This window comes from Chaetodon trifascialis, chromosome 5 (genome assembly GCF_039877785.1).
Source record: "Chaetodon trifascialis isolate fChaTrf1 chromosome 5, fChaTrf1.hap1, whole genome shotgun sequence".
Classification (NCBI taxonomy): Eukaryota; Metazoa; Chordata; class Actinopteri; order Chaetodontiformes; family Chaetodontidae; genus Chaetodon; species Chaetodon trifascialis.
In genome coordinates, this window is record NC_092060.1 from 16,719,509 (window position 1) to 16,738,991 (window position 19,483).

At 42.7% G+C, this 19,483-nt stretch overlaps 4 protein-coding genes across 25 annotated transcripts in view; all 4 read left to right on the top strand.

The window, feature by feature from the left end:
* Positions 1-19,483, top strand: part of LOC139331568 (protocadherin alpha-C2-like) — a 208,430-nt gene that overhangs the window by 113,963 nt on the left and 74,984 nt on the right. The window contains exon 1 of one of the 22 annotated variants that reach the window (XM_070963078.1): positions 403-2,890. The exons of 19 other annotated variants lie outside the window; for them this stretch is intronic. In XM_070963078.1, coding sequence (XP_070819179.1) covers positions 500-2,890 — 2,391 coding nt within the window. In that variant the 5' untranslated portion in view covers positions 403-499. Of the gene's footprint in view, positions 1-402; positions 2,891-3,657; positions 6,195-16,638; positions 19,452-19,483 lie in introns of those variants that run through there. 2 more of the 22 variants (XM_070963085.1, XM_070963079.1) reach the window with 2 other exon arrangements.
* LOC139331579 (protocadherin alpha-8-like) lies at positions 6,984-9,789 on the top strand. Its single transcript, XM_070963120.1, has one exon. The coding sequence runs from the start codon at positions 7,236-7,238 to the stop codon at positions 9,624-9,626; it is 2,391 nt and encodes a 796-aa protein (XP_070819221.1). The 5' UTR covers positions 6,984-7,235; the 3' UTR covers positions 9,627-9,789.
* On the top strand, positions 9,923-16,175 carry LOC139331702 (protocadherin alpha-8-like). The gene is made up of 2 exons (XM_070963332.1): positions 9,923-10,042; positions 13,320-16,175. The coding sequence occupies exon 2, from the start codon at positions 13,776-13,778 to the stop codon at positions 16,173-16,175; it is 2,400 nt and encodes a 799-aa protein (XP_070819433.1). The 5' UTR covers positions 9,923-10,042; positions 13,320-13,775.
* LOC139331701 (protocadherin alpha-8-like) lies at positions 10,503-12,890 on the top strand. The gene has a single exon (XM_070963331.1). The coding sequence runs from the start codon at positions 10,503-10,505 to the stop codon at positions 12,888-12,890; it is 2,388 nt and encodes a 795-aa protein (XP_070819432.1).

Consider the following 19,483-nt stretch of genomic DNA (forward strand, 5'->3'; position numbering starts at 1 on the left):
ATGTTCTATTCACTTTGGTTTAAGATTAAATAAGTCAGTGTAGTGACCAGAGCAAATAACTCACTGCCTGTGCTGCAGGCTTCTGTTTGGCATTTCAAGTCACATCTACACTGTACTGAATTCTGACGTAGAATTCAGTCATATAATGTGACTTTTAGAAATCAGTCAGCTGAACGTTAAATTTTAAGGAGAATTGACAATGTTTTCTGCTATCCAATATCATAATGTTTGTCGTAGCATGCAAGTCTGACTTCTGTCCACACGGGGACTCTGTAGACCATCACATCTGAACGTTGTCGTACGTGGCTCGGGGCTCCTCCCAGATACAGCCGTGGATGAATCTGTGTGCTTTGTTACAAAGAGAGGTCGGACGACAAAGGACGGTTGTCTTGTTTGGTCGTGAAAATGCTGACATATTGGCTTGGAATAATTCATCCTTGAACTTGATACCGTGGTTGTTGAAACGTATTACTCAGGTTTGCCTGCATGCTCCATCTGGATGTGTGGAATTATGCATTTTCCGGGCAGAACGAGCTCTGTGTGGATATATCTCTTGGTCGTGCTGCTGGATTGTTGCTGGGAAGCGGTGTCTGGGCAGCTCTCTTACTCCGTCTCAGAGGAGGTGAATCTGGGGACTGTTGTCGGAAATATCGCCAAAGATCTGAACATTAATGTGCAGGATTTGGAGTCCCGCATGTTTCAGATCGTTGCTGGATCGAAGAGGAAATATTTCGAGGTAAACCTAAAGACTGGTGTCCTGTACGTTAACGAGAGAATAGATCGAGAGGAACTCTGCGGCAATGAACCGAAATGCTCACTCAGTGTAGAAGCAGTAATTAATAACCCTTTAAAATTGTACCGCATTGAAATTATGATCTTAGATGTAAATGATAATTCTCCGTCATTTCGAAGCACGACACAGATATTAAACATTACAGAAAATACAGCAGCAGGGGCGAAATTTCCGTTAAAACGAGCTCACGATGCCGACGTCGGTAAAAATGCTGTCAATACCTACAAGCTCAGCCAAAATGAGTACTTTTCTCTGGCGACCCATAAAGGAGAGAGTGTGACTGTCGAATTACTGCTTCAGAGAGTTTTAGACCGAGAAAAACAGTCTGTGATCCGACTCACACTGACTGCCATTGATGGAGGAACACCTGCTAAATCAGGCACTATGGTCATTATAGTCAATGTACTGGACATTAATGATAATCCTCCTGTATTCAGTCAAAGTCTGTACAAAGCCAGTGTGTATGAAAATGTAAAATTAGGCACTTCAATAATAACATTAAACGCTACGGATCTGGATGTAGGTCACAACGGACAAATATCGTATTCCTTTATTGAAATAGACCAAGAGAAACAAACTGATCTGTTTGCAATAGGCGAAAAAACTGGAACTGTCACAAACATAAAGAATATCGACTTTGAAGAAAATAATGCTTTTGAGATTCGAGTTCAAGCCAGTGATGGAGCTTCTTCTCCTCTCACCTCACATGCCAAATTATTGATTGAAGTTTTAGACGTCAATGATAATGCTCCTGAAATTTCAGTTACATCACTGTTAAACACTGTCAAAGAGGATGCGTCCATTGGCACCGCCATTGCACTTGTTTCAGTATTTGATAAAGACGGAGGGAAAAACGGGATGGTGAACTGCAAAATTAGAAATATTGTTCCTTTTAAATTGGAGTCAAATTATAAAAATTACTATTCGTTGGTGGTGCACGGTCCTCTTGACAGAGAAACCGCATCTCAATATAATATCAGCATCACTGCTGCTGATGAGGGCAGCCCCTCACTATCCAGCACGAGCGTTATTAATGTACAAATATCAGATGTGAATGATAACAAACCTCTGTTCACAGAAAACATAATCAATGTCTATGTCAAGGAAAACAGTCCAGTAGGGGCAGTTATAAAAACAGTGACAGCAGTTGATGCCGACATCGATCAAAATGGTCAGATGAGCTATTCATTTCTACACAACAACAGCAACTCACTGCCACTCTCGACTATGATAAACATCAACTCAGAGACTGGAGATATAATCAGCCTGCAGTCTTTCAACTATGAGGAGTTAAAGACGTTTCACTTCAAAGTTCAGGCCACAGACTCTGGTGTTCCTCCGCTCAGCAGCAACGTGACTGTCAACGTTTTAATCCTGGATGAAAATGACAACAGTCCCACGATTCTCGCGCCATATTCTGAGCACGGCTCCGTTAACAGTGAGAGCATCCCCTATTCTGCTGAAGCGGGATACTTTGTGGCAAAGATCAGGGCTGTAGACGCAGACTCTGGATACAATGCGCTGCTCTCTTATCACCTGTCTGAGCCCAAAGGAAACAACCTCTTCCGGATCGGAACCAGCACCGGAGAAATCCGGACTAAGAGGAGAATGAGTGACAATGACCTGAAAACTCACCCCTTGGTGGTGTTGGTGTCTGATAACGGAGAACCCTCCCTGTCAGCTACTGTGTCTATTGACGTGGTGGTGGTTGAAAGCACAGCTGACATCCAGACTCAGTTCAGACATGTGCCCGTAAAGGAGGACAGCTTCTCGGATTTAAACCTGTATCTGCTGATCGCCATTGTGTCGGTCTCACTCATCTTTCTGCTCAGCCTCATCAGTTTAATAGCTGTCAAATGTCACAGGACAGACGGCGATTTCAGCAGGTACAGCGCCCCAATGATCACCACCCACCCTGACGGGAGCTGGTCTTACTCCAAATCTACTCAGCAGTATGACGTGTGTTTCAGCTCAGACACGCTCAAGAGTGACGTAGTGGTTTTCCCCGCATCGTTTCCGCCTGCAGATGCGGAGCTGATCAGTATTAATGGAGGAGACACTTTTACCAGAACTCAGACTTTACCTAATAAAGAAAAGGTAAGATAATAGTTGTATCAATTACTCGTTGCATTTTTTTTCCACCAAAGGAGATAATTTAGTTACAATCACATGATGTAATTAACCTCAAGTCGAAGTAATGAAGTTTATTGAGTTTTGATATTGTAAAGTCAAGCCTGTGGTTCATTTGTGAATGTCTTTTAAATTTCAGTCATTTTTGCTGCTGATTCAGTCTGTGTGGGTCGCTATCCGTGGTGCTGATCAATACGTTTCGACCTTGTTTACACTTCCCAACACATGATGCAAAACAAGATGTTGTTCAGCGCAGACTCATTGAATAATTTTATACATATCTTTGGCAATAACGGTTTCAAATATTGCATAACTTATATTCAAAAACTATTTTGATTTAATATTTTCTATTCACTTTGGTTTAAGAGTAAAAAAGTCATGGTCGGTACCAGAGCAAATAACTCACTGCCTGTGCTGCAGGCATCAGCTTGGCATTTCAGGTCACATCTAAAATGTGCTGAACTCTAAATTAGAATTTAGTCATGTAATGTGAATTTTAGAAATCAGTCAGCTGAATCTTCTTGTCAATTATTTGATCCTTTGATTTGTGCAAATGCTTAAATTTTAAGCAGAATTAAGAATGTTTTCTACTGTCCAGTGTCATAATGTTTGTCGTAGCATGCAAATCTGACTTCTGTCCACACGGGGACTCTGTAGACCATCACATCTGAACGTTGTCGTACGTGGCTCGGGGCTCCTCCCAGATACAGCCGTGGATGAATCTGTGTGCTTTGTTACAAAGAGAGGTCGGACGACAAAGGACGGTTGTCTTGTTTGGTCGTGAAAATGCTGACATATTGGCTTGGAATAATTCATCCTTGAACTTGATACCGTGGTTGTTGAAACATATTGCTCGGGTTTGCCTGCATGCTCCATCTGGCTGTGTGGAATTATGCATTTTCCGGGCAGAACGAGCTCTGTGTGGATATATCTCTTGGTCGTGCTGCTGGATTGTTGCTGGGAAGCGGTGTCTGGGCAGCTCTCTTACTCCGTCTCAGAGGAGGTGAATCTGGGGACTGTTGTCGGAAATATCGCCAAAGATTTGAACATTAATGTGCAGGATTTGGAGTCCCGCATGTTTCAGATCGTTGCTGGATCGAAGAGGAAATATTTCGAGGTAAACCTAAAGACTGGTGTCCTGTACGTTAACGAGAGAATAGATCGAGAGGAACTCTGCGGCGACGAGCCCAAATGTTCACTTAGTATAGAAGCAGTTATTAATAATCCGTTGAAACTGTATCGGATTGAAATTGTAATATTAGATGTGAATGATAATTCTCCGTCATTTCTCAGCTCTTCCCAGATAATTAACATAACTGAGAGCACAGCGGCAGGGGCGAAATTCCCTTTGCAACGAGCTCACGATGCCGACGTCGGTAAAAATACTGTCAATACCTACAAGCTCAGCCAAAATGAATACTTCTCTCTCGATACACATAAAGGAGAGAGTGTGACTGTCGAATTACTGCTTCAGAAAGTTTTAGACCGAGAAAAACAGTCTGTGATCCGACTCACACTGACTGCCATTGATGGAGGAACACCTGCTAAATCAGGCACGATGGTCATTATAGTCAATGTACTGGACATTAATGATAATCCTCCTGTATTCAGTCAAAGTCTGTACAAAGCCAGAGTGTATGAGAACACTAAGGTAGGAACATCGATAATAACATTAAATGCAACTGACATGGATGCTGGGGCAAATGGACAAATATTGTACTCGTTCAGTAAAATCGACCGCGTAACAAAAACGGATGTTTTTGCTATAGATGAAAAAACAGGGACTGTCACAAACATAAAGAATATCGACTTTGAAGAAAATAATGCTTTTGAGATTCGAGTTCAAGCCAGTGATGGAGCTTCCTCACCGATGACATCACATGCCAAATTATTGATTGAAGTTTTAGACGTCAATGATAATGCTCCTGAAATTTCAGTTACATCACTGTTAAACACTGTCAAAGAGGATGCGTCCATTGGCACCGCCATTGCACTTGTTTCAGTATTTGATAAAGACGGAGGGAAAAACGGGATGGTGAACTGCAAAATTAGAAATAGTGTTCCTTTTAAATTAGAATCAAATTATAAGAATTACTATTCGTTGGTGGTGGATGGTCCTCTTGACAGAGAAACTGCATCTCAATACAATATCAGCATCACTGCTGCTGATGAGGGCAGCCCCTCACTATCCAGCACGAGCGTTATTAATGTACAAGTATCAGATGTGAATGATAACAAACCTCTGTTCACAGAAAACATAATCAATGTCTATGTCAAGGAAAACAGTCCAGTAGGGGCAGTTATAAAAACAGTGACAGCAGTTGATGCTGACATCGATCAAAATGGTCAGATGAGCTATTCATTTCTACACAACAACAGCAACTCACTGCCACTCTCGACTATGATAAACATCAACTCAGAGACTGGAGATATAATCAGCCTGCAGTCTTTCAACTATGAGGAGTTAAAGACGTTTCACTTCAAAGTTCAGGCCACAGACTCTGGTGTTCCTCCGCTCAGCAGCAACGTGACTGTCAACGTTTTAATCCTGGATAAAAATGACAACAGTCCCACGATTCTCGCGCCATATTCTGAGCACGGCTCCGTTAACAGTGAGAGCATCCCCTATTCTGCTGAAGCGGGATACTTTGTGGCAAAGATCAGGGCTGTAGACGCAGACTCTGGATACAATGCGCTGCTCTCTTATCACCTGTCTGAGCCCAAAGGAAACAACCTCTTCCGGATCGGAACCAGCACCGGAGAAATCCGGACTAAGAGGAGAATGAGTGACAATGACCTGAAAACTCACCCCTTGGTGGTGTTGGTGTCTGATAACGGAGAACCCTCCCTGTCAGCTACTGTGTCTATTGACGTGGTGGTGGTTGAAAGCACAGCTGACATCCAGACTCAGTTCAGACATGTGCCCGTAAAGGAGGACAGCTTCTCGGATTTAAACCTGTATCTGCTGATCGCCATTGTGTCGGTCTCACTCATCTTTCTGCTCAGCCTCATCAGTTTAATAGCTGTCAAATGTCACAGGACAGACGGCGATTTCAGCAGGTACAGCGCCCCAATGATCACCACCCACCCTGACGGGAGCTGGTCTTACTCCAAATCTACTCAGCAGTATGACGTGTGTTTCAGCTCAGACACACTCAAGAGTGACGTAGTGGTTTTCCCCGCACCGTTTCCGCCTGTAGATGCGGAGCTGATCAGTATCAATGGAGGAGACACTTTTACCAGAACTCAGACTTTACCCAGTAAAGAAAAGGTAAGTCATGTCTAATTTTGATAATGTAAAGGAGTTAATGTTTCGTATGTTTCAGTGGACATATTGCGCGCATTTCTGTAAGATACAGAGATGCTAATACGTTGAAAAAAAATAAATAAATAAAAAAAATAAATAAAAAATAGCTACGCTCACACAGGAACCGAATATGTAAGTTGTGTTATTTGCACTGCTTTCATCCCTTTAAATGCATCGCTCTTGTCAGTCAACAACTCTGAGAAACTAGACACGTCTATTAGGTACTTATTTAGGCATGTATGGGGCACAGTATTTACATTTTACCTGCTCTAATATTCCACGACCCATCTTGACAATGAATAATGGCGTTTATTTTTCAACGCCTTACCTCTATAAATATCGGTGATAGGTCTTAAAAAGTAAGTGTTCTGAAACCATCAACAGTTGTTTGCCTGGAAACAAATAATGTTCTTCTCTCCCATTTTATTTCCACCTCAGCCTACAAAATGACCCTGTAAGAAACTCCACCATTTGTTTTCCTGTTTTTGTTCGCTTTAAGGACAGTTTTCAGTCACTTTGTATAAGGACAGGGAGAAATATCAGTCAATCCGCTTTAAGGAGAAGAATCAGAGGGACAATCCCCTTTATTTGTCACACATTTACAGACATGCTGAACAAGCCATGCAATTGGTGAAATTTGTCTTCCGCTTTTAACCCATCCTGGTCATCCTTCCTCCGCGGCAGACCAGGAGCGGTGGGCTGCCATCCGACCGGCGCCCGGGGAAGCGCTTGGTAGGGCTTGTAGATGTAGGTGTTTGAAATCACCACAGGGCGACAGTGTAGACCGTAACATAAAGACTTCTCTGTTCGTGTTTAACGCCCCTCCCAGAGTCGGTTCACAGAGCTGTGTAACAAAGACATTCAAGAGGAGAGGGTACAGAGCGACAGCCGTCTTTCTAGTCCGACTGAAGAGAATGAAATAGATTACTAATGCTGTTTTCGTCTGGATTGTTTTCTGCAAACTGTCAGATTTGAACATATGGTGTGTTTGCGACAAAAGGAACTATGCATTCAACGAGGAGAAAGTGCTCTGTCTGGATATATTTCGTGCTTCTGATACTGGATTGCTGCTGGGATGCAGCGTCTGGGCAGCTCTCTTACTCCGTCTTAGAGGAGGTGAACTCGGGGACATTTGTTGGAAATATCGCGAAGGATTTACACTTAAACGTACAGGATCTGGAGTCCCGTACGTTCAGGATTGTTGCTGGATCAAAGAAAAAGTATTTCGAGGTAAATACTAAGACTGGCATCCTCTATGTCAATGAGAGAATAGACAGAGAGGAGCTCTGCGCGAAAGCAGCAAGATGCACTGTTAATGTCGAGGCAGTCATAAACGAGCCTTTAAAGCTGTACCGCATAGAAATTCAGATTCTTGATGTCAACGACAATTTTCCCGATTTCATTGCCAAGTCACAGAGTATAGACATCGCAGAAAGCACGTTACCAGGAATAAGATTTCCCCTTCTACAGGCCTACGATGCAGACGTAGGAAAGAATGGCATAAACACGTACAAGCTCAGCTCGAATGAACATTTCTCATTAGCGATAAGCAAAGCGGGAGAGAGTATTTCCACTGAGCTGGTGTTACAGAAAGCGTTAGACAGAGAAAAGGAGCCTCTCATCACGCTTACTTTAACAGCGTTAGACGATGGAAGTCCGACAAAATCTGGAACGTCAGATATTATAATTAATGTTTTAGACAATAATGATAACACGCCCGTGTTTGCAAAGTCTTTGTACAAAACTCGCGTATTTGAAAATGTGCCTATTGGTACCACTCTCCTGACTTTAAATGCTACAGACGCAGACGAAGGAACAAACAAAGAGATCATATATACGCTGAGCACAAAGGAGCAGGACCACATACTGGAAATTTTTAAAATCGACCCAAACACAGGCACAGTGACAGTTGAAGGAAATGTGGATTTTGAAGAACATCCCGTGTTTGAGATTCGTGCACAGGCCAGTGACAAAGGCCAGCCTCCGATGTCTGCTCACTGTAAGGTACTGGTTGAAGTGTTGGATCTGAACGACAACGCTCCTGAGATCACTGTGACGTCACTACTGAGCACAGTGAAGGAGGACGCTAAAATCGGTACTGCTATTGCACTTGTCTCTGTCTTGGACAAAGACGGAGGCAAGAATGGTGAAGTGCAATGTGCGATAGATGACAAGACCCCATTTAAATTGGAAACAAACTATAAAAACTATTACTCTTTAGTGGTTGACGGGCCCCTAAACCGAGAGAGCATCTCTCACTATAATGTCACCATAAAAGCAAGTGATGGAGGCAACCCCCCTCTCTCCAGCACCAGTATTATTACTGTTCACGTTTCTGATGTCAATGATAACGCGCCTCGCTTTTCGTCACCATACATTAATATTTATGTGAAGGAGAACAGCCCAGTGGGAGCAGTTCTCCAAACAGTATCTGCACTAGATGCTGACATGAATGAAAATGGTCAGGTGAGTTACCACTTTTTAGAAAGTAACACTAACTCAGTCCCGTTGTCCACAATGATAAACATCAACTCAGAGACTGGAGATATAATCAGCCTGCAGTCTTTCAACTATGAGGAGTTGAAGACGTTTCACTTCAGAGTTCAGGCCACAGACTCTGGTGTTCCTCCGCTCAGCAGCAACGTGACTGTCAACGTTTTAATCCTGGATGAAAATGACAACAGTCCCACGATTCTCGCGCCATATTCTGAGCACGGCTCCGTTAACAGTGAGAGCATCCCCTATTCCGCTGAAGCGGGATACTTTGTGGCAAAGATCAGGGCTGTAGACGCAGACTCAGGATACAATGCGCTGCTCTCTTATCACCTGTCTGAGCCCAAAGGAAACAACCTCTTCCGGATCGGAACCAGCACCGGAGAAATCCGGACTAAGAGGAGAATGAGTGACAATGACCTGAAAACTCACCCCTTGGTGGTGTTGGTGTCTGATAACGGAGAACCCTCCCTGTCAGCTACTGTGTCTATTGACGTGGTGGTGGTTGAAAGCACATCTGACATCCAGACTCAGTTCAGACATGTGCCCGTAAAGGAGGACAGCTTCTCGGATTTAAACCTGTATCTGCTGATCGCCATTGTGTCGGTCTCACTCATCTTTCTGCTCAGCCTCATCAGTTTAATAGCTGTCAAATGCCACAGGACAGACGGCGATTTCAGCAGGTACAGCGCCCCAATGATCACCACCCACCCTGACGGGAGCTGGTCTTACTCCAAATCTACTCAGCAGTATGACGTGTGTTTCAGCTCAGACACGCTCAAGAGTGACGTAGTGGTTTTCCCCGCATCGTTTCCGCCTGCAGATGCTGAACTTATCAGCATTAACGGAGGAGACACTTTTACCAGAACTCAGACTTTACCAAATAAAGAAAAGGTAAGATAATAGCTGTATCAATTACTCGTTGCATTTTTCCGAAAGGAGAGAATTAGTTACAATCACATGATGTAATTAACCTCAAGTCGAAGTAAGGAAGGTTATTGAGTTCGTATTTTGATATTGTAAAGTCAAGCCTGTGGTTCATTTGCGAATGTCTTTTAAATGTCAGTCATTTATGCTGCTGTCTCACAGTCTGTGTGGGTCGCTATCCCTGGTGATGAAGAAGACGTTTTAACTTTGTTTACAATTCTCAACACATGATGCAAAACAAGATGTTGTTAAGTACACAGTTATTGAATAATTTTACACATATCTTTGGCAATAACTGTTTAGAATATTTCACAGATTACATAATTTATATTCAAAGACTATTTTGATTCAAAATTTTCAATGCACTTTGGTTTAAGATTAAATATGTCGGTGTAGTTACCAGAGCAATTAACTCACTGCTTCTGCTTCTGCTTGGCATTTTAGTTCACATCTAAAATATGCCAATTCTTAAGAAAAATTCAGTCATGTAATGGGAATTTTAGCAGTCAGCTGAATGTTAAATTTTAATGGGAATTAAGAATGTTTTCTACTGTCCAGTGTCATAATGTTTGTCGTAGCATGCAAGTCTGACTTCTGTCCACACGGGGACTCTGTAGACCATCACATCTGAACGTTGTCGTACGTGGCTCGGGGCTCCTCCCAGATACAGCCGTGGATGAATCTGTGTGCTTTGTTACAAAGAGAGGTCGGACGACAAAGGACGGTTGTCTTGTTTGGTCGTGAAAATGCTGACATATTGGCTTGGAATAATTCATCCTTGAACTTGATACCGTGGTTGTTGAAACATATTACTCAGGTTTGCCTGCATGCTCCATCTGGACGTGTGGAATTATGCATTTTCCGGGCAGAACGAGCTCTGTGTGGATATATCTCTTGGTCGTGCTGCTGGATTGTTGCTGGGAAGCGGTGTCTGGGCAGCTCTCTTACTCCGTCTCAGAGGAGGTGAATCTGGGGACTGTTGTCGGAAATATCGCCAAAGATCTGAACATTAATGTGCAGGATTTGGAGTCCCGCATGTTTCAGATCGTTGCTGGATCGAAGAGGAAATATTTCGAGGTAAACCTAAAGACTGGTGTCCTGTACGTTAACGAGAGAATAGATCGAGAGGAACTCTGCGGCGACGAGCCCAAATGTTCACTTAGTATAGAAGCAGTTATTAATAATCCGTTGAAACTGTATCAGATTGAAATTGTAATCTTAGATGTCAATGATAATTCTCCGTCATTTCTCAGCTCTTCCCAGATAATTAACATAACTGAGAGCACAGCGGCAGGGGCGAAATTCCCTTTGCAACGAGCTCACGATGCCGACGTCGCTAAAAATGCTGTCAATACCTACAAGCTCAGCCAAAATGAATACTTCTCTCTCGATACACATAAAGGAGAGAGTGTGACTGTCGAATTACTGCTTCAGAAAGTTTTAGACCGAGAAAAACAGTCTGTGATCCGACTCACACTGACTGCCATTGATGGAGGAACACCTGCTAAATCAGGCACGATGGTCATTATAGTCAATGTACTGGACAGTAATGATAATCCTCCTGTATTCAGTCAAAGTCTGTACAAAGCCAGCGTTTATGAGAACGCTAAGATAGGAACATCGATAATAACATTAAATGCCACTGACATGGATGCTGGGGCAAATGGACAAATATTGTACTCCTTCATTAAAATCGACCGCGTAACAAAAACGGATGTTTTTGCTCTTGATGAAAAAACAGGGACTGTAACAAATAAAAAGAATATCGACTTTGAGGAAAATAATGCTTTCGAGATTCGAGTACAAGCCAGTGACAGAGCTTCTCCTCCCCTCACTTCACATGCGAAATTATTGATTGAAGTTTTAGACGTCAATGATAATGCTCCTGAAATTTCAGTTACATCACTGTTAAACACTGTCAAAGAGGATGCGTCCATTGGCACCGCCATTGCACTTGTTTCAGTATTTGATAAAGACGGAGGGAAAAACGGGATGGTGAACTGCAAAATTTCAAATATTGTTCCTTTTAAATTGGAGTCAAATTATAAGAATTACTATTCGTTGGTGGTGGATGGTCCTCTTGACAGAGAAACTGCATCTCAATACAATATCAGCATCACTGCTGCTGATGAGGGCAGCCCCTCACTATCCAGCACGAGCGTTATTAATGTACAAATATCAGATGTGAATGATAACAAACCTCTGTTCACAGAAAACATAATCAATGTCTATGTGAAGGAAAACAGTCCAGTAGGGGCAGTTATAAAAACAGTGACAGCAGTTGATGCCGACATCAATCAAAATGGTCAGATGAGCTATTCATTTCTACACAACAACAGCAACTCACTGCCACTCTCGACTATGATAAACATCAACTCAGAGACTGGAGATATAATCAGCCTGCAGTCCTTCAACTATGAGGAGTTAAAGACGTTTCAGTTCAAAGTTCAGGCCACAGACTCTGGTGTTCCTCCGCTCAGCAGCAACGTGACTGTCAACGTTTTAATCCTGGATGAAAATGACAACAGTCCCACGATTCTCGCGCCATATTCTGAGCACGGCTCCGTTAACAGTGAGAGCATCCCCTATTCTGCTGAAGCGGGATACTTTGTGGCAAAGATCAGGGCTGTAGACGCAGACTCTGGATACAATGCGCTGCTCTCTTATCACCTGTCTGAGCCCAAAGGAAACAACCTCTTCCGGATCGGAACCAGCACCGGAGAAATCCGGACTAAGAGGAGAATGAGTGACAATGACCTGAAAACTCACCCCTTGGTGGTGTTGGTGTCTGATAACGGAGAACCCTCCCTGTCAGCTACTGTGTCTATTGACGTGGTGGTGGTCGAAAGCACAGCTGACATCCAGACTCAGTTCAGACATGTGCCCGTAAAGGAGGACAGCTTCTCGGATTTAAACCTGTATCTGCTGATCGCCATTGTGTCGGTCTCACTCATCTTTCTGCTCAGCCTCATCAGTTTAATAGCTGTCAAATGTCACAGGACAGACGGCGATTTCAGCAGGTACAGTGCCCCAATGATCACCACCCACCCCGACGGGAGCTGGTCTTACTCCAAATCTACTCAGCAGTATGATGTGTGTTTCAGCTCAGACACGCTCAAGAGTGACGTAGTGGTTTTCCCTGCACCGTTTCCGCCTGCAGATGCTGAACTCATCAGTATTAACGGAGGAGACACTTTTACCAGAACTCAGACTTTACCAAATAAAGAAAAGGTAAGATAAAAGTTGTATCAATTACTCGTTGCATTTCCTCCCAATTAGATAATTAGTTACAACATGGTAATACAAGGACTCTCCTTTCTAAATAAGATGTAATTAACCTCAAGTCGAAGTAATGAAGGCTTCTGAGTTTGTATTTTGATATTGTACAGTGAAACTTGCTGTTCTTTTGTGAATGTCTTTGAAATTTGTCATTGCTGGTGAGTCACAGTCCCTGTGGGTCGCTATCCGTGGTGCTGATACTTGCTTACAATTACCAAAGCATGATGCAAAACAAGATGTTGTTAAATGTAGAGTTCTAAAATAGTTTTATACATATCTTTGGCAACATCTGTTTAAAATATATTACAGAATCCATAATTTATATTCAAAGACTATTTTGATTTCATATGTTCTATTCACTTTGGTTTAAGATTAAATAAGTCAGTGTAGTGACCAGAGCAAATAACTCACTGCCTGTGCTGCAGGCTTCTGTTTGGCATTTCAAGTCACATCTACACTGTACTGAATTCTGACGTAGAATTCAGTCATATAATGTGACTTTTAGAAATCAGTCAGCTGAACGTTAAATTTTAAGGAGAATTGACAATGTTTTCTACTATCCAATATCATAATGTTTGTCGTAGCATGCAAGTCTGACTTCTGTCCACACGGGGACTCTGTAGACCATCACATCTGAACGTTGTCGTACGTGGCTCGGGGCTCCTCCCAGATACAGCCGTGGATGAATCTGTGGGCTTTGTTACAAAGAGAGGTCGGACGACAAAGGACGGTTATCTTGTTTGGTCGTGAAAATGCTGACATATTGGCTTGGAATATTTCATCCTTGAACTTCATACCGTGGTTGTTGAAACATATTACTCAGGTTTGCCTGCATGCTCCATCTGGATGTGTGGAATTATGCATTTTCCGGGCAGAACGAGCTCTGTGTGGATATATCTCTTGGTCGTGCTGCTGGATTGTTGCTGGGAAGCGGTGTCTGGGCAGCTCTCTTACTCCGTCTCAGAGGAGGTGAATCTGGGGACTGTTGTCGGAAATATCGCCAAAGATCTGAACATTAATGTGCAGGATTTGGAGTCCCGCATGTTTCAGATCGTTGCTGGATCGAAGAGGAAATATTTCGAGGTAAACCTAAAGACTGGTGTCCTGTACGTTAACGAGAGAATAGATCGAGAGGAACTCTGCGGTGATGAACCCAAATGTTCACTTAGTATAGAAGCAGTTATTAATAATCCTTTAAAATTGTACCGGATTGAAATCATAATCTTAGATGTAAATGATAATTCTCCGTCATTTTTGAGCAAGTCACAGATATTGAACATTACAGAAAACACGGCAGCAGGAGCAAAATTTCCTCTGCACCCTGCTCACGATGCCGACGTCGGTAAAAATGCTGTCAATACCTACAAGCTCAGCCAAAATGAATACTTCTCTCTCGATACACATAAAGGAGAGAGTGTGACTGTCGAATTACTGCTTCAGAAAGTTTTAGACCGAGAAAAACAGTCTGTGATCCGACTCACACTGACTGCCATTGATGGAGGAACACCTGCTAAATCAGGCACAATGACTATAATCGTGAATGTATTGGACATTAATGATAATCCTCCTGTATTCAGTCAAAGTCTGTACAAAGCCAGTGTGTATGAAAATGTTAAGATAGGAACATCGATAATAACATTAAATGCTACGGATCTGGATGCAGGCCAGAATGGGCAAGTGTTATATTCATTCAGTGAAGTAGGCAGAGGGAAACAAACTGATTTATTTACTATAGATGAAAAAACAGGGACTGTGACAAATAAAAAGAATATCGACTTTGAAGAAAATAATGCTTTTGAGATTCGAGTCCAAGCGAGTGATGGAGCAGTTTTTCCGATGACATCACATGCCAAATTATTGATTGAGGTTTTAGACGTCAATGATAATGCTCCTGAAATTTCAGTTACATCACTGTTAAACACTGTCAAAGAGGATGCGTCCATTGGCACCGCCATTGCACTTGTTTCAGTATTTGATAAAGACGGAGGGAAAAACGGGATGGTGAACTGCAAAATTAGAAATAGTGTTCCTTTTAAATTGGAGTCAAATTATAAAAATTACTATTCGTTGGTGGTGGATGGTCCTCTTGACAGAGAAACTGCATCTCAATACAATATCAGCATCACTGCTGCTGATGAGGGCAGCCCCTCACTATCCAGCACGAGCGTTATTAATGTACAAATATCAGATGTGAATGATAACAAACCTCTGTTCACAGAAAACATAATCAATGTCTATGTCAAGGAAAACAGTCCAGTAGGGGCAGTTATAAAAACAGTGACAGCAGTTGATGCTGACATCGATCAAAATGGTCAGATGAGCTATTCATTTCTACACAACAACAGCAACTCACTGCCACTCTCGACTATGATAAACATCAACTCAGAGACTGGAGATATAATCAGTCTGCAGTCTTTCAACTATGAGGAGTTAAAGACGTTTCACTTCAAAGTTCAGGCCACAGACTCTGGTGTTCCTCCGCTCAGCAGCAACGTGACTGTCAACGTTTTAATCCTGGATGAAAATGACAACAGTCCCACGATTCTCGCGCCATATTCTGAGCACGGCTCCGTTAACAGTGAGAGCATCCCCTATTCTGCTGAAGCGGGATACTTTGTGGCAAAGATCAGGGCTGTAGACGCAGACTCTGGATACAATGCGCTGCTCTCTTATCACCTGTCTGAGCCCAAAGGAAACAACCTCTTCCGGATCGGAACCAGCACCGGAGAAATCCGGACTAAGAGGAGAATGAGTGACAATGACCTGAAAACTCACCCCTTGGTGGTGTTGGTGTCTGATAACGGAGAACCCTCCCTGTCAGCTACTGTGTCTATTGACGTGGTGGTGGTCGAAAGCACAGCTGACATCCAGACTCAGTTCAGACATGTGCCCGTAAAGGAGGACAGCTTCTCGGATTTAAACCTGTATCTGCTGATCGCCATTGTGTCGGTCTCACTCATCTTTCTGCTCAGCCTCATCAGTTTAATAGCTGTCAAATGTCACAGGACAGACGGCGATTTCAGCAGGTACAGTGCCCCAATGATCACCACCCACCCCGACGGGAGCTGGTCTTACTCCAAATCTACTCAGCAGTATGACGTGTGTTTCAGCTCAGACACGCTCAAGAGTGACGTAGTGGTTTTCCCTGCACCGTTTCCGCCTGCAGATGCTGAACTCATCAGTATTAACGGAGGAGACACTTTTACCAGAACTCAGACTTTACCAAATAAAGAAAAGGTAAGATAAAAGTTGTATCAATTACTCGTTGCATTTCCTCCCAATTAGATAATTAGTTACAACATGGTAATACAAGGACTCTCCTTTCTAAATAAGATGTAATTAACCTCAAGTCGAAGTAATGAAGGCTTCTGAGTTTGTATTTTGATATTGTACAGTGAAACTTGCTGTTCTTTTGTGAATGTCTTTGAAATTTGTCATTGCTGGTGAGTCACAGTCCCTGTGGGTCGCTATCCGTGGTGCTGATACTTGCTTACAATTACCAAAGCATGATGCAAAACAAGATGTTGTTAAATGTAGAGTTCTAAAATAGTTTTATACATATCTTTGGCAACATCTGTTTAAAATATATTACAGAATCCATAATTTATATTCAAAGACTATTTTGATTTCATATGTTCTATTCACTTTGGTTTAAGATTAAATAAGTCAGTGTAGTGACCAGAGCAAATAACTCACTGCCTGTGCTGCAGGCTTCTGTTTGGCATTTCAAGTCACATCTACACTGTACTGAATTCTGACGTAGAATTCAGTCATATAATGTGACTTTTAGAAATCAGTCAGCTGAACGTTAAATTTTAAGGAGAATTGACAATGTTTTCTACTATCCAATATCATAATGTTTGTCGTAGCATGCAAGTCTGACTTCTGTCCACACGGGGACTCTGTAGACCATCACATCTGAACGTTGTCGTACGTGGCTCGGGGCTCCTCCCAGATACAGCCGTGGATGAATCTGTGGGCTTTGTTACAAAGAGAGGTCGGACGACAAAGGACGGTTATCTTGTTTGGTCGTGAAAATGCTGACATATTGGCTTGGAATATTTCATCCTTGAACTTCATACCGTGGTTGTTGAAACATATTACTCAGGTTTGCCTGCATGCTCCATCTGGATGTGTGGAATTATGCATTTTCCGGGCAGAACGAGCTCTGTGTGGATATATCTCTTGGTCGTGCTGCTGGATTGTTGCTGGGAAGCGGTGTCTGGGCAGCTCTCTTACTCCGTCTCAGAGGAGGTGAATCTGGGGACTGTTGTCGGAAATATCGCCAAAGATCTGAACATTAATGTGCAGGATTTGGAGTCCCGCATGTTTCAGATCGTTGCTGGATCGAAGAGGAAATATTTCGAGGTAAACCTAAAGACTGGTGTCCTGTACGTTAACGAGAGAATAGATCGAGAGGAACTCTGCGGTGATGAACCCAAATGTTCACTTAGTATAGAAGCAGTTATTAATAATCCTTTAAAATTGTACCGGATTGAAATCATAATCTTAGATGTAAATGATAATTCTCCGTCATTTTTGAGCAAGTCACAGATATTGAACATTACAGAAAACACGGCAGCAGGAGCAAAATTTCCTCTGCACCCTGCTCACGATGCCGACGTCGGTAAAAATGCTGTCAATACCTACAAGCTCAGCCAAAATGAATACTTCTCTCTCGATACACATAAAGGAGAGAGTGTGACTGTCGAATTACTGCTTCAGAAAGTTTTAGACCGAGAAAAACAGTCTGTGATCCGACTCACACTGACTGCCATTGATGGAGGAACACCTGCTAAATCAGGCACAATGACTATAATCGTGAATGTATTGGACATTAATGATAATCCTCCTGTATTCAGTCAAAGTCTGTACAAAGCCAGTGTGTATGAAAATGTTAAGATAGGAACATCGATAATAACATTAAATGCTACGGATCTGGATGCAGGCCAGAATGGGCAAGTGTTATATTCATTCAGTGAAGTAGGCAGAGGGAAACAAACTGATTTATTTACTATAGATGAAAAAACAGGGACTGTGACAAATAAAAAGAATATCGACTTTGAAGAAAATAATGCTTTTGAGATTCGAGTCCAAGCGAGTGATGGAGCAGTTTTTCCGATGACATCACATGCCAAATTATTGATTGAGGTTTTAGACGTCAATGATAATGCTCCTGAAATTTCAGTTACATCACTGTTAAACACTGTCAAAGAGGATGCGTCCATTGGCACCGCCATTGCACTTGTTTCAGTATTTGATAAAGACGGAGGGAAAAACGGGATGGTGAACTGCAAAATTAGAAATAGTGTTCCTTTTAAATTGGAGTCAAATTATAAAAATTACTATTCGTTGGTGGTGGATGGTCCTCTTGACAGAGAAACTGCATCTCAATACAATATCAGCATCACTGCTGCTGATGAGGGCAGCCCCTCACTATCCAGCACGAGCGTTATTAATGTACAAATATCAGATGTGAATGATAACAAACCTCTGTTCACAGAAAACATAATCAATGTCTATGTCAAGGAAAACAGTCCAGTAGGGGCAGTTATAAAAACAGTGACAGCAGTTGATGCTGACATCGATCAAAATGGTCAGATGAGCTATTCATTTCTACACAACAACAGCAACTCACTGCCACTCTCGACTATGATAAACATCAACTCAGAGACTGGAGATATAATCAGTCTGCAGTCTTTCAACTATGAGGAGTTAAAGACGTTTCACTTCAAAGTTCAGGCCACAGACTCTGGTGTTCCTCCGCTCAGCAGCAACGTGACTGTCAACGTTTTAATCCTGGATGAAAATGACAACAGTCCCACGATTCTCGCGCCATATTCTGAGCACGGCTCCGTTAACAGTGAGACCATCCCCTATTCTGCTGAAGCGGGATACTTTGTGGCAAAGATCAGGGCTGTAGACGCAGACTCTGGATACAATGCGCTGCTCTCTTATCACCTGTCTGAGCCCAAAGGAAACAACCTCTTCCGGATCGGAACCAGCACCGGAGAAATCCGGACTAAGAGGAGAATGAGTGACAATGACCTGAAAACTCACCCCTTGGTGGTGTTGGTGTCTGATAACGGAGAACCCTCCCTGTCAGCTACTGTGTCTATTGACGTGGTGGTGGTTGAAAGCACATCTGACATCCAGACTCAGTTCAGACATGTGCCCGTAAAGGAGGACAGCTTCTCGGATTTGAACCTGTATCTACTGATCGCCATTGTGTCGGTCTCACTCATCTTTCTGCTCAGCCTCATCAGTTTAATAGCTGTCAAATGCCACAGGACAGACGGCGATTTCAGCAGGTACAGCGCCCCAATGATCACCACCCACCCTGACGGGAGCTGGTCTTACTCCAAATCTACTCAGCAGTATGACGTGTGTTTCAGCTCAGACACACTCAAGAGTGACGTAGTGGTTTTCCCCGCACCGTTTCCGCCTGCAGATGCTGAACTCATCAGTATTAATGGAGGAGACACTTTTACCAGAACTCAGACTTTACCAAATAAAGAAAAGGTAAGAAAACGCTTATTTTAAATACTCACTGT

Bases quoted from the DNA above. Each gene is read 5' to 3' on its own strand.
- LOC139331702 (XM_070963332.1), top strand. From the start codon at position 13,776: ATGTGTGGAATTATGCATTTTCCGGGCAGAACGAGCTCTGTGTGGATA.
- LOC139331701 (XM_070963331.1), top strand. From the start codon at position 10,503: ATGCATTTTCCGGGCAGAACGAGCTCTGTGTGGATATATCTCTTGGTC.
- LOC139331579 (XM_070963120.1), top strand. From the start codon at position 7,236: ATGCATTCAACGAGGAGAAAGTGCTCTGTCTGGATATATTTCGTGCTT.